Below are 14,011 nucleotides of genomic sequence, written 5' to 3' on the forward strand. Positions count from 1 at the left end.
TCTATGTTCTGTTTTAACTTTATATGTTTCGTAAGAGCTGATATAGAGATTGTTTTGTGAATGTGTTTGTACCAGGAATTAGCCTTATCCCAAGAGCTTGTTTTGCCTAGCAATGATGCTAATGGTCTAATTAGCATATGAAAAGATCACTAGAATGACTGTTTATCATTAGTAACAGCTATGGTTAACTCTTGTTCATGTTTTCTGGCACTAGCATTTTGCTAGGATCATTTATTTCATATAACGAAGAGCTGTTGCATGTTTTCTTTTATTTTCTAGTTTCACTCAGCCCCTTTCATTGAGCTTTTCAAGCAACAATTGTAAAAAAATTGTAAGCTGTCAAGAAGACCGTAATAAAGGAGCAAGATGCTCGATTTCCTGGCTCATGAAAATTGAGTTTGGCTTGCTGTTGATCTGTGTTAACATACACAGTGTAACCAACATGTAGTGAGAACAGTACAGTGAAAAGCCAGATCAGCAGTTGGTGGAAGATAAAACTAATTCTTAAGCGATGGTCAATGCTCATGAGGATAAGGCAGAAGAAATGGCTAACTCCGAAGCTAAAATATCATCCAAAGCTAGCTCCAGATCCAAACACTCTAGCTCTTAGCACTCATCCTGCTTGTCATCCTCAAAGTCCAGCGTAATTTTTTTTTTTTTTTTTTCATTTAGCCTTTATTTATACAGGTTGTCTCATTGAGCCACGAGAACTCATTTTCAAGAGAGACCTGTTTAGGGAGCACATGGTGGGGGGTTAAGGGCCTTGCTCATGGGCCCAGAGTGGGGCGAATGAGGGTGGGGGCAAGTGTGGGTGTTTCACCTACCCCACCCACAATTTTGATGTTGTCGGGGCCGGGGCATGAACCGGCGATCTTCGGATCACAGGCCCACCTCTCTAACCTCTGCGCCACCACTCCCCCATAATAATAATTAATGGAAGCTGTAATGGAAGCAGCCATCTTTGCACGAGCCTCTGCTGAAACCACAAATGCTAAATCTTCCTACAGTAAAAAGCAATTAGTAATTAAAAAGCAACAAGCAAATCTAGAACTGGATTTAAATATGTTGGAGATGAACAAAGCTGCAGCTGCTACAGCAAGAGCAGAGGTTCTAGAAGCTGCTGTATCTGTCGAACAAGACAAGGAAGAAAGTGTAAAGAGTGCAGTCCTGCCACGAATCGTCAGACAACGAACTATGGAGTACGTACAACACCAAATCCAGCTAAAGTCACATTCATCTAAAGGAGAAACGCCTCCGGATGAACCAGCATCAAAAGCATCATCATTCACTCCAAGGAGATCTGGACAAACTCCCTCTCCACCAGTGCTCAAGAAAATGTATGTAAAAGATTAACTTTTTGACACACCCAGAGACTGTCAGGCCAAACAGTTACCATAATCCCCAGAACAATTACCCACCTATGACTGACTTTGCTAGGTTCCTTGCACGTAGTGTTAATCACAACAGGGCTCTTTAAATTTGATGACACCCCTGAACATTTCAGAGCATGGCAGTCATCATTCTTGAATGCAACTAAAGACATCAAGACAAAACGTTTCTACATTTTTTTTTTGTTTTGTTTTTTGAACGTCCAGAGGACCAGACTTAACTTTTTTAGATTTTAATATAAATGTTTTTGTAGAATCTGGTTCATCAGATTTAATTCAGTTCAGTTTATTATTAGGATGTGAGATTGTCTCGCATATAACCAGGAGTTGGATCTCATAGTAAAGTGGCTTGGTAAAGAGTCCTCGGAGCATGTCAGAAGTATCAGAGCGGTCTATACTACTAACCCCAAAGTTTCCCTCCAGTTGTCATGGGACAGACTAGAAGAATGTTATGCTACACTAGAAGTAGTAGAAAATGCTTTGTTTAAAAAACTAGACAGCTTCTCTCACCTTACAAATAGAGACGATGTAAAACTCAGGGAACTAGGAGATTTGCTCCTAGAGCTGCAGGTCACTAAAGGTGAAGCTTATCTCCGAGGCCTCGCTTACCTTGACACACCACGGGGTGTTAAGCTCATAGTGGAAAGGCTGCCTCCAAGTTTGCAAGATAAATGGCTTCACAAATGTTCAAAATACAAACAAAAATATCAAGTGACGCTTCCTCCCTTCTCATATTTTGTAAAGTTTGTCCTAGAGGAAGCAAAAGCGAGAAACGATCCAAGTTTTGTGACATGTAGCAACCAACTCTTCTACAAAGGTGAGAGACCACCATTAAAACAAACTAGCTACAAAACTCCTCTAACTGTGAACAGAACAGAGGTTAATACAACTGCTCCTTCTAGTACCAAAGAGGATGATCTAACACGTTACTGCCCAGTCCACAGGAAAATGCATCCTCTAGCCAAATGTAGAGCTTTCCGGATCAAACCACTACAAGAAAGACAAAACATACACAAAGAACATAGGCAGTGTTTTTGCTGTTGCTCTCCCATGTACACATTAAAGGACTGCAACATGAAAGTCAGTTGTGAGGAGTGCCAAAGTGAAAGTCATTGCTCTGCCATGCACCCTGATGTGGTTCAACAACCCCGAACAGAAAACACACCTGAACCAGAGCCTCAGCCCCAAGACAACACGCCACCTGAGGTAACGTCACAATGCACTGAGATCTGTGGTGAAGGCTGTCCCCCACGTTCTTGCTCTAAGGTATGTCTAGTTCGAGTTTTCCCTCAAGGTCAACCAAAACGCTCTGTCAAGATGTATGCAATCCTTGACGATCAAAGTAATTGCTTGTCCTGAATTCTTTGAGCTATTTGGAATCAAGCGAATTTCTCTGACATACCATATGAGAACGTTTGCTGGTCTAACTCAAATGCTTGGCAGGAAAGCAGTGGGGTTCCAAATAGAGCCAGTAGGTGGAGGCCTATGTCTAGACCTCCCCCCTCTCATTGAATGTGATGAGATAGTGTTTAATAGAGATGAAATACCGACACCTGAAGTCACTCTGGCCCATTCTCACTTGAAACACCACGCTCCTCTCATACCCAAGTATGATCCAGATGCCAAGATAGCAGTAGTTTTACTGGGTAGTGACATCATGCAAGTCCACAAAGCACTAAACAAGTAAATGGACCCCCCAGCGCTCCCTTTGCCCAGTGCCTGGATCTGGGTTGGGTAATTGTGGGGGAAGTATGCCTCAGCGCTCATATGCCAACTGTCAATGTCTGTAAAACGCACATACTCTCCAATGGACATCCATCTCTCTTCACTCCTTGTCCTAACAGCATCAACATCAAAGAAAAATCATGCTACGACGGAGAGCACAAGAGCAGCTTTGTTAAACATAGCTCAAAACCTCATGCAGTAGAAGAAAAGCTTGGAGAGAGAGTTTTTGAGCGCACAGAGAATGATAACCAGCATGCCCTGTCCTTTGAGGATGAGGCGTTCCTCAGAATAATGGAAAAGGAAGTTCACCAGGATGAACATAATAACTGGATCGCTCCTTTACCTTTCAAGTCCCCTCGTTTGCTACTCCCAAATAACAGGGACCAAGCACTGTCTAGATTCAGTTCACTGAGACGCAACTTAACCAACAAACCCCAAATGAAAGAACAGTTTTCAGAGTTTATGGACAAGCTGTTTAAGAACAATCATGCAGAGATTGCTCCACCCATCATCGACAACACTGACTGCTGGTACCTACCCATTTTCGGGGTATATCATTCCCAGAAGCCCGGTCAGATACGGGTAGTTTTTGACTCTAGTGCAGGGCAGTGTGGTGTGTCGCTCAACTCAGTACTGCTAACGGACCCAGATCTCAATAATACCCTCCTTGGTGTGCTGATTCGGTTTAGGAAAAAGCACATTGCAGCTACTGCTGGATACCACAGAGATTATTTAAGGTTTTTGTGGCACAAAGACAATGACTTGTCAAAGGAGGTGCAAGAGTATCATATGTGGATGCATATTTTTGGTAACAGCCCATCATTTATTAATCCAACCTTTATTTAGACAGGTAAATCCCATTGAGCCTCACCGGTGGTAGCCATCTATTGCCTACAAAGAGCCATCCAGAAAGGCGAGACAAAGTTTGGAACAGACATGAGACACTTCAGCGAGAGACACTTCTACGTGGTTGATGGATTGATTTCGCTTCCCACTGAATCAACAGCCCTCGATCTGCTTAAGCGTACATGTGCACCCTTGGTTGAGTCCAACCTCAAGCTCTACAAAATCGCCTCAAACAGTGCATCAGTCATGCAAGCCTTCAAACCAGAAGATCTGGCCTCTGGCATCAAAGACTTGAGTCTCAGTGATGGTACTTTACCGGATCAGAGAAGTCTAGGAATGTGCTGGTACATAAATACTGACTCATTTACCTTCAAGGTAGCTGTTAATGACAAACCCTACACCTGCCGTGGGGTTCTCTCAGTAATTAACAGTATCTTCGACCCCTTGGGACTAGCATCTCCAGTAACGATAAAAGGCAGACTTTCTGCGTGAAATATCAAACAGAGTTGAATACTGGGACGCTCCTCTCCCTCATGACATGATAGACACATGGGAAATGTGGAAACTATCCCTCCAAGATCTGAGCAGCTTCAGAGTGCCACAATGCTATGTATCGGCCTCACTTTCCAAGTCCACTTACACTGAATTATGTGTCTTTTGTGACACTTCAAGTAAATGTTAAATGGACTGTACTTGTATAGCACCTTTCTATCTTATTTCAAAATACTCAAAGCGTTTTACACTACAATCTGTGCCCTCTGTGCCCTTACACATTCATACAGCACTCTAATAGATCTCTACAAAGCTAATTGAACAAATCATTCTAATGAGACTAATCATTGTTTTGGATCACATTCATACACTAATGGGACACACATCAGACACAACGAGGGGTTCAGTGTCTTGCCCAGGGACACTTCAGAATGTGACTGCTGGTGGATTTGAACCCCCAGCTCTCGCATTGGAGGACGACTGCTCTAACCACTCAGCCGCCCCAAGTTGGGCTATTGCAGCAGTAGCATACTTGAAAACAGTCAATGCAGAGGGACAATTTGAAGTTAGATTTGTGCTTGGGAAAGCAAAGCTTTCACCACAGCACCTCGTCTAGAACTCTGTGGAACAGTTCTAGGAGTGGAGATGGCAGAGCTCATTCTGGAAAAACTTGACCACAAACCAAACGCTATTAAATTCTAATGTGACAGCAAAGTGGTTCTTGGGTATGTTTGCAATGATTCAAAGCACTTTTATGTCTACGTACATAATCGAGTTCACCGAATACGCCAGTTTACATCCCCTGAACAGTGACATTATGTCCCATCAGATCAAAACCCAGCCGATCTAGTAACCAGGTCAATACCTGCATCCCAGCTCATGGACACCCGTGTGGTTTAAGGGACCAGACTTCCTTTACAAACTACCTGAACCAGAGACACATGAGTTGTTTGAGTTGATCGAACCTGAAGTGGACGCTGAAATCCGACAAGTTGCTACTTTCGCTACGCAGGTTAAGGAGAATGGACTCACACCAGAACGCTTCCAACACTTCTCAAACTGGAAATCACTAGTACGTGCCATTGCCTTCTTAATTCACCAAGCTTGTTCTCACTCATCAAGCAACTGGTCAAATCCTTCATGCAGGGGCTGGCATGAATGTAGAAAGCCACATACTTAAAGGGAGCTGGATGCTACAAGTAATGTCATTCTCCAGTCTGTTCAGAAGGATGCCTTTTCTGACAAATACGCTGCTCTCCAAGCCAGTCAAGCTGCCTACAGCTCAAGCTCCATCGGAACTCTTGATCCCTATATGGATGAAGGCCTCATATGGATGAAGGCCTCATCAAAGTTGGAGGTCGCCTCAAACATGCTTCATTGGACACAGCATCCAAGAATCCAATCATTTTCCCAGACAACCATCACGTGTCAAAGTTGCTTGTCCAGCACTATCATGCTAAGGTTGTACATCAAGGAAGACAGTTCATAGAAAGTGCGGTTAGGCAAGCCGGAGTGTGGATTGTAGGATGCAAAAGACGGGTGTCATCTATTATCCATCATTGTATAACGTGCAAGAAACTCAGGGGAAAACTAGAGACTCAAAAAATGGCACATCTCCCGCCTGAGAGACTAAACACATGCCCTCCATTTTCATATGTTGGGTTGGATGTGTTTGGCCTCTGGTCAGTGATCACTCAACGCACATGAGGTGGAGCAGCACAAAGTAAAAGGTGGGCAATACTTTTTACATGTATGACCACAAGAGGTGTACATATCGAAGTCATTGAATCCATGGACTCTTGCAACTGCATAAACGCAATACACAGATTCTTTGCAATACAAGGCCCAGCAAAACAAATGCAATCCGATAGGGGAACCAACTTCATTGCAGCAAGTGTGGAGCTTGGCTTGACACTACCAAGCCAGAACCCCCCCAACATTGTCAATTATCTTCATGCCAACGGTTGCACATGGGAGTTCAATCCCCCACATGCCTCTCACATGGGGGGCATCTGGGAAAGGATGATGGGAGTAACTCGCAGAATATTGGATTCTATGCTCTTGCTAAACAAACACACCCATCTGACACATGAAGTTCTTTGTACCCTAATGACTGAGGTATCATCTATAATCAATGCAAGGCCTTTGGTTCCAATCTCGACAGATACTTACTCACCATCCCTACTATGTCCTGCAATGATATTGACCCAAAAGCAGCACGTTTCTTCTCCACCAGGAGAATTTTGTAGGAAAGACATGCTCAAAAGCCATTGGAAACAAGTGCAGGCGCTCCAATGAGTTTTGGAGTCACTGGAAGAACGAATATCTCAACACCATCCAGTCCAGACGCAAGTGGCACAGAATGCACCGCAATCTTCAGCTAGGAGACATTGTGTTGCTGAAGCTAAATCAAACACACAGAAATGAATGGACAATGAGCATCATCACAACCACTTTTCCAAGCAGCAACGGAAAAGTCAGAAAGGTGGAAGTGAGCGCATCATCTCAGGGCATCTCAAAGACTTATGTGCGCCCTATCTCAGATGTTGTTATGCTCTTAGAGAATGAAGTGACTGATAAAGAGTAGTGGCATTAGTAATGCCAGGCGGGGAGTGTTCTGCCAAAGGCTAAAGATTAAAAATAGTTCATAATAAGTTGGTGATAAAAAAAAATACATATCATTCATCTGTAATAATTCATGTTAAAAAGATGGGCATTTAGTTACTAAGGTTAACTCTTGTTAATGTTTTCTGGCACTAGCATTTTGCTAGGTTCATTTATTTCACATAACAAAAAGCTAATGCATATTTTATTTTCTGTTTATTTTCTAGTTTCACTCAACCCCTTTCATTGAGTTTTTCAAGCAACAATTGTAAAGAATTGTAAGCTGTCAAGACCGTAATAAAGGAGCAAGACACTCGGTTTCCTGGCTCATGAAAATTGAGTTTGGCTTGCTGTTGATCTGAGTTAACATACACAGTGTATTTAACCTGTATTGATAACAGTACACCTATAGTGAAGCATGGTGGTGAAAGCACCATGCTGTGTGCCTGTTTTTCAGCAACAGGAACTAAGAGGCTGTTCAGGTTTGATGGAGAGCTGAATGGAGAAAAATACAGAGATATCCAAGAAAACCTGTTTCACCGGTCTCACACAGACTCGGCTGAAGAACCCAAACCACAGTGAAGATAAGAGAAGAATTGCTTAGAGCTAACACTGATTGTTCTGGAGTGGACCAGCCAGAGTCTTGATTTAAACCCATAACCAAACTGACTGACCTTCTTTCATTGTTGGGGGCCAATCTGATCTGGTATCTGTATCGGCCTTCGATACCAGCATAATTTACGTATCGTATTTTTCCGATCCAATTTGCAGAGATTTCTGATCCATCATGCATGTCTGTATCTGTTGAAACATCTTGTGATTCCCTACCAGCTGCTCTACATGTTGGCTTCACACTATGGAATGGATTTCCTGAACGGAGGCGTGTCTAACCGTGTAAGACCCGCCTCACATTCAGGAAATCCATTTCATAGTTTGCAGGCAGCTACAATGTGAGAACTGAGTAGTAGCACTGTGGATAACAGCTAATCAACTTTTCATCAAAACATGTCCGCTGTGTGGAAGTATTTTACACTAGAAACACCACAAAACAAGACTGTCTGCAGAGCCATAACGTCACATTAAACCACGGTAAAGTTAGTTTTACGTTGAACATTCAAGCTCCTTGGCTTCAGCGGTCTGCTCCTCACGCTGAACCCGTGCCCAATCTGCCCCGCTCAGTCTGCCTGTCTCGGAGGAAGGGCAGACTGAGCACGGCTGACCGAAATCAGACTGCCCGCCCTGGACTGAACAAGAAAAACACACCACTGAAGCCACGGAGCTCAAATGTTTACCGAGAAGCTGCTAAACTTCATCATAATTAATGACCAACCGCTATCAGCTGTATAAAACAAAGGATTTTGCAGCTTGATACTTGCAGCCAAGATATAGTTTACCCTCCAGGAGATATTTATCAGTACAACAGTAGATAATCATAAAAAAAGCATATGAATAGAATATCACAAGAAAATTATATATATATATATGTGTGTGTGTATATATATATATATATATATATATATATATAAAGAAACAAAAACAGATGCATTATAAAGCGATGTAAAATACTAAAAACAGGAACATGTCTGTGTTGGTTTATGCCATGAACTTAGCAGATGTTTAAAGTCATTTAATATTTTTATTTAATTAATTTATTCATTCATTTAAAAGAGACAAAACAAACAAAACAAATTAATCAAAAGGAAAACATTGAATGAAAAGAGTGCAGAAAGAAGAAAAAAATTATATCTACCCCTTATTTTTAAAAAATGTATAAAATAACTTTAAGCAAACAATCACTTAAAGTAATCACTTTAATATTCACTTTAAAGCTAGGAATAAAAAAACATGTTTTGTGTTAGCAGGATTTAATTCTAACTTCGAAACTTATCCAACATTAATAAAACTTACCTCAAGTTGCCTTTTTGGCCATGCATGCATACATTTGTACAAATTGTACTTGAGAGGAGATTATTACAGCCTCACTTTAAATTAATGATGATGATGATGATATCGGAACTGGATATCAATATCAGCTGATATCCAGATATAGGTATTGGGATTGGATCTGAAATTTAAAAATGTGGATCAGTGCATCCCTACAAAATAACTAATTATGTCTAAAAGTTTTTAAAAATAAATATTTGTAAATACTGCAGCAAGATAAGAATTATGCAAGTGAACTATTGACCTGAAAAACATAAGCGGAGGTGTGTGTTTATTTCTTAATAACACCAATGCTCTGTTCATTTACAAGGGTAAGCTGTTCACACTCTACCTTCAACTTCCAGATTCTGGTCTGCGATCCACCTATATTCACAGTTTTGGGACATTTGTAAACCTATATAAAATTCTGTTTTGTCAATATGGAGTACTGGGTGGAGGTTATTGAAAAAAAGTTTTTTTTTTAAACAATTGTAGCATTAGTCTGCAACATACAATTGCAAAGAGTAAAAAGGACATCAAAATACTTTCTGAACAAGTTTGTGTGGCTTTAACCTGTGAAATAAATACTAAAAATAGATATTTACCTGCAGGAGTGATCCTAAATCAGAACTTGTTTGTATTTAGACAAGTTCAGACTGTTTCTGAGGTTGACGTTTTACCACATGTTGTTTTATGGTCTAAATGCTTTAATGAAAGTTTCCATAAGATTTATGAGGAATAAAATCCTCATTGATGCAGTTTCTGCTTTGATTCATCTGTGATCAGAAAAGTTAGATGAAGCAGTTAATTGAAGTTGTTTCTGTTGCCATCTGTGAAGCTGAAACCAGTGTTTTCTAACTGTTCTCTCACCCGAATGAGTATATCTAACAAACAACAGTCACATTAGAGATTCTTGGTTCAGGCAGACCTGTGGTGTATCATTAAACTAGCAAACACTTAGTGAGCAGTATAACCAGTGACTGAGTGAATAATCCAAACACGAACATAACGGAGCTCAGAATCTGTCAGCACATTTTGATCTAGGAGTCATACCTCACTGTTGCACCTCACTCTGTCTAACAATGACTCCGCAGTCTGAGAACAATATGGCACCTTGTCCAGAGTCTGGCACCACTGATTAAAGTCTTCTGATACAGCAGCTCAGGTGAACCTAACTAACTGGCTGCTCTGTATTCCATCTCTCTCATTGAATGTTTAAATAAAGGTTGAATGAAAAAAATGTCTTCTTCTCCTGCAGCCAAGAACGAAGTGGATCGGCTGATGGAGAGATCAGAGATCAAACGCAGGCTCACCAGAAAGGTCAAGACGCTACAAACTAACCATCATGAACATTTTAACAGTTGTTCTAATATTTTAGTACTAACGCCTTGTCTCATTCTTTCTGCAGTTGTCTCAGAGACCAACAGTGGCCGAGCTGCGGGCCAGGAAGATCCTACGTTTCCACGAGTATGTCGAGTGCACACATGCTGAAGACTACGACCGGCGCGCAGACAAGCCATGGACCAAACTCACACCTGCTGACAAGGTGACACAAGCACACACTGTGAACCATACTGTTGTTCACCAATGAGCTGAGTGACTCTACAGACCATAAATACTCTTTGCCACACACTTTATTAGGTCCCCCTGTTCAATCACATGGCAACAACGTAGTCCTTTTCGGCAGCTAGATGTGGTGAAGAAGATGCTGACGTTCAGTAAAGAGGATTTCAGTGATTTTAAACGTAGCATAGCTGTTAGTGACTGATAGGCTGGTATGAATAATTTAGAAGATCTAAAAAAGTTAAATCTGGTCCTCTGGACATTCAAAAGACAAAACAAAAAAAAATTGTAGAAACGTTTCATCTTTCATCCGAAAGACTTCCTCAGTCTGAAGTGCTGTATTCAGAATCAGAATGCCTTTATTGTCATTATATGCAAATATAATGAAATTAAGAGCCACTCCTTTTTTCAGTGCAGAAACATGCTTAAGAAAAACACACACTAAAAATATAAAAAATGTAACGCAATATAGATATTCAGCTCAGTCTTATAAATAGCACCCTCTCGCAGTGGACAGCCCAAACCAACTGATCACATGATCAAGAAGGACCATCAGCCTAACGATGGATCATTAGCACCCTGATGGCTTTTTGCTATTCACAGGGGGCTGAGTGATACTAGCAATCACAGCATTGTAAGAGGGGGACAATTGAACACGGAGGCCTCCACCCCTGTTTAATGATGGACGGTTTCTTTTCACAAAGATGGCCTCCTTTACTCTTCTCTCAAACCATCGTTCCTCTCTGTCCAGGATGTGAACATCTTCATCCCTGAAAGAGTGACCGCTGGCCTGGAGATGAGTGTAGACCGCAGAGTCCTGGCCGGATGATGTTGATCTTCTGTGCTGGGCCATCCTTTTGGCCAGTGGCTGTTTAGTTTCCCCGATGTAAGACTGATCACCCTCCTGACACTGAACAGCATACACAACATTACTCTGTTTGTGCCGGGGGACTGGATCTTTGGGATGAACCAGTCTTTGCCGTAATGTATTTTGGGGTTTAAAAGCCACTGGGACGTTATGTTTAGAAAATAAACGTCTCAGTTTCTCTGATACTCCCTCAACATACGGGATGACCACTGGTCTGGGTCTGGGTTCCTCCTTTTCACCTAATGGCTAACTGGAGTCCTGTTTGGGATTCTTCTCTGCTTTCAGGAAGGCCCAGTTGGGATATCCACATTGCTCTAGAGCCTGTCTTGTGTGGGATTTCTCCTTCTGCCTGGCTCCTGAGTTAGTGGGGACGCTGTCTGCTCTGTGATACAGAGTCCTGATGACTCCTAACTTGTGCTCCAAAGGGTGATGGGAGTCAAACTGCAAATACTGGTCTGTGTGGGTGGGTTTGCGGTACACCTCAGTTTGCAAATGTCCTCTATCAGAGACTGAGACCTCACAGTCCAAGAAAGCCAACCTGCTATTTTTTACATCTTCTCGTGTGAACTTGATGTATTTAGAATAGAATAGAATAGAAATCAACTTTATTGTCATTGCACATGGCACAGGTACAAAGCAACGAAATACAGTTTGCATCTATCCAGAAGTGCTTAGCTAGAAAAATAAATAAAATAAAAATAAAATAAATTAATTAATATAAAAAAAATTGATGTTGGCCAAATAAAATTTATCCACAGAGTTGATGTGGTCAGTAAAATGTTGGACTTCCTGAGATTTAATTTTAACCCAGGTGTCGTCAACATACCTGAACCAATGACTTGGTGGTGTCCCTGAAAAGGATGTCAAGGCTCTCTTTTCTACCTCCTCCATGTACAGGTTGGCAACAATAGGAGAATTTGGAGACCCCATAGCACACCCATGTTTCTGCCTATAATATTGCTCCCCATATGTGAAGTAGGTTGACTGCAGGCACAGTTTCAAGAGTTGACACCGTTGCTCTGTGGAAGGATAGCGTGGTCCTGCTGCTCAGAGTGGTGCTCAGAGTGGATTTTAATCTTAAACTGCCCAGTCTTAATCTTAAAACCAGACACCACTCTGAGCAGCAGGACCATGCTAGTGGCTGGTGGACCTAATAAAGTGGCCAATGGGTTTATGTTGAAATAGCAGGCAGTGATGTGGCATGGCTAAAAGCACATGATTCTAAAAAAAAGGATTGTTTGGAATACTTAAATGTTTTATCCCACATTTCTTTTGTTTCTTTGATTCTAATTGTCTGTCTCTTCCTGTTAGGCTGCCATTCGCAAAGAGCTCAATGAATTCAAGAGTTCAGAGATGGAGGTTCATGAAGATAGCAAGATGTATACACGGTCAGACTGTGTTTAATAATTCACCCTCTACTGCACTTTGAGTCATTAATGCATCACCTAGGTTTCCCACAGAGCCTTAAAAGTCTTGAGTTTGGTTTGAGTGTGTTTCAAGTCTGGAGGTGTATAAAATGTTCAACAATATGTACAGAAAATTAGAGTTGCATTTCTAAAAGATAAAATAATATATTCAACAAACAGAAAGAACTTGAACAAACGCATGCTTTTGTTTTTGACCAAAAAGTAAACAAGTAACTTAAAAAAAAAAAAAATGTTGTAATTTAGTAAAATAATAAAAAAAAACCTTCTCTTTCAGTTGAAGAAAGTTTATTCTCCGAAAATTAAAAAATGTGACTTTGGTGGAAGGAGTTCTCCCAACAACCAGTTTATTTATTTTTGTAAAGCTAAAAAAATAATGAAAATAAATGTCTTAAATAGTTGTCTTACTCATAGGTATGACTGTTGGGGGTTTTAAATGCTGAGATATTTTCACAACAATTTAGAAGTTAAGTGTGATAGTCTCACAATAATGTACAGTGCTTTGCGAAAGTATTCGTCTCCCTTGAACTTTTCAACCTTTTGCCACATTTCAGGCTTCAAACATAAAGATATAAAATTTAAATTTTTTGTGAAGAATCAACAACAATTGGGACACAATCGTGAAGTGGAATGAAATTTATTGGATGTGTCAAACTTTTTAACAAATAAAAAACTGAAAAGTGGGGCGTGCAATATTATTCGGCCCCCTTACGTTAATACTTTGTAGCTCCGCCTTTTGCTGCAGTTCCAGCTGCAAGTCTCTTGGGGTATGTCACTATCAGTCTTGCACATGGAGAGACTGAAATTCTTGCCCATTCGTCCTTGCAAAACAGCTCGAGCTCAGTGAGGTTGGATGGAGAGCGTTTGTGAACAGCAGTCTTCAGCTCTTTCCACAGATTCTCGATTGGATTCAGGTCTGGACTTTGACTTGGCCATTCCAACACCTGGATATGTTTATTTGTGAACCATTCCATTGTAGATTTGGCTTTATGTTTTGGATCATTGTCTTGTTGGAAGATAAATCTGTCCCAGTCTCAGGTCTCTATCAGACTCGAGCAGGTTTTCTTCCAGAATGGTCCTTTATTTGGCCCCATCCATCTTCCCATCAATTCTGACCATCTTCCCTGTCCCCGTTGATGAAAAGCAGGCCCAAACCATGATGCTGCCACCACCATGTT

General features: G+C 41.2%; 2 protein-coding genes across 2 annotated transcripts in view; both read left to right on the top strand.

Moving 5' to 3' along the window:
- Nucleotides 1-14,011, top strand: part of LOC119426064 (phosphatase and actin regulator 4B) — a 225,519-nt gene that overhangs the window by 164,363 nt on the left and 47,145 nt on the right. The window lies entirely within an intron of this gene.
- Nucleotides 1-14,011, top strand: part of LOC119425788 (phosphatase and actin regulator 4A) — a 54,742-nt gene that overhangs the window by 24,904 nt on the left and 15,827 nt on the right. Inside the window, exons 4-6 of the mRNA XM_037693335.1 lie at nt 10,237-10,298; nt 10,387-10,524; nt 12,721-12,797. Of these exons, the coding sequence (XP_037549263.1) occupies nt 10,237-10,298; nt 10,387-10,524; nt 12,721-12,797 (277 nt within the window). The remainder of the gene's footprint in view (nt 1-10,236; nt 10,299-10,386; nt 10,525-12,720; nt 12,798-14,011) is intronic.

The sequence above is a fragment of the Nematolebias whitei genome, chromosome 19 (assembly GCF_014905685.2).
Source record: "Nematolebias whitei isolate Nwh7 chromosome 19, NemWhi1, whole genome shotgun sequence".
NCBI classification, from domain to species: domain Eukaryota; kingdom Metazoa; phylum Chordata; class Actinopteri; order Cyprinodontiformes; family Rivulidae; genus Nematolebias; species Nematolebias whitei.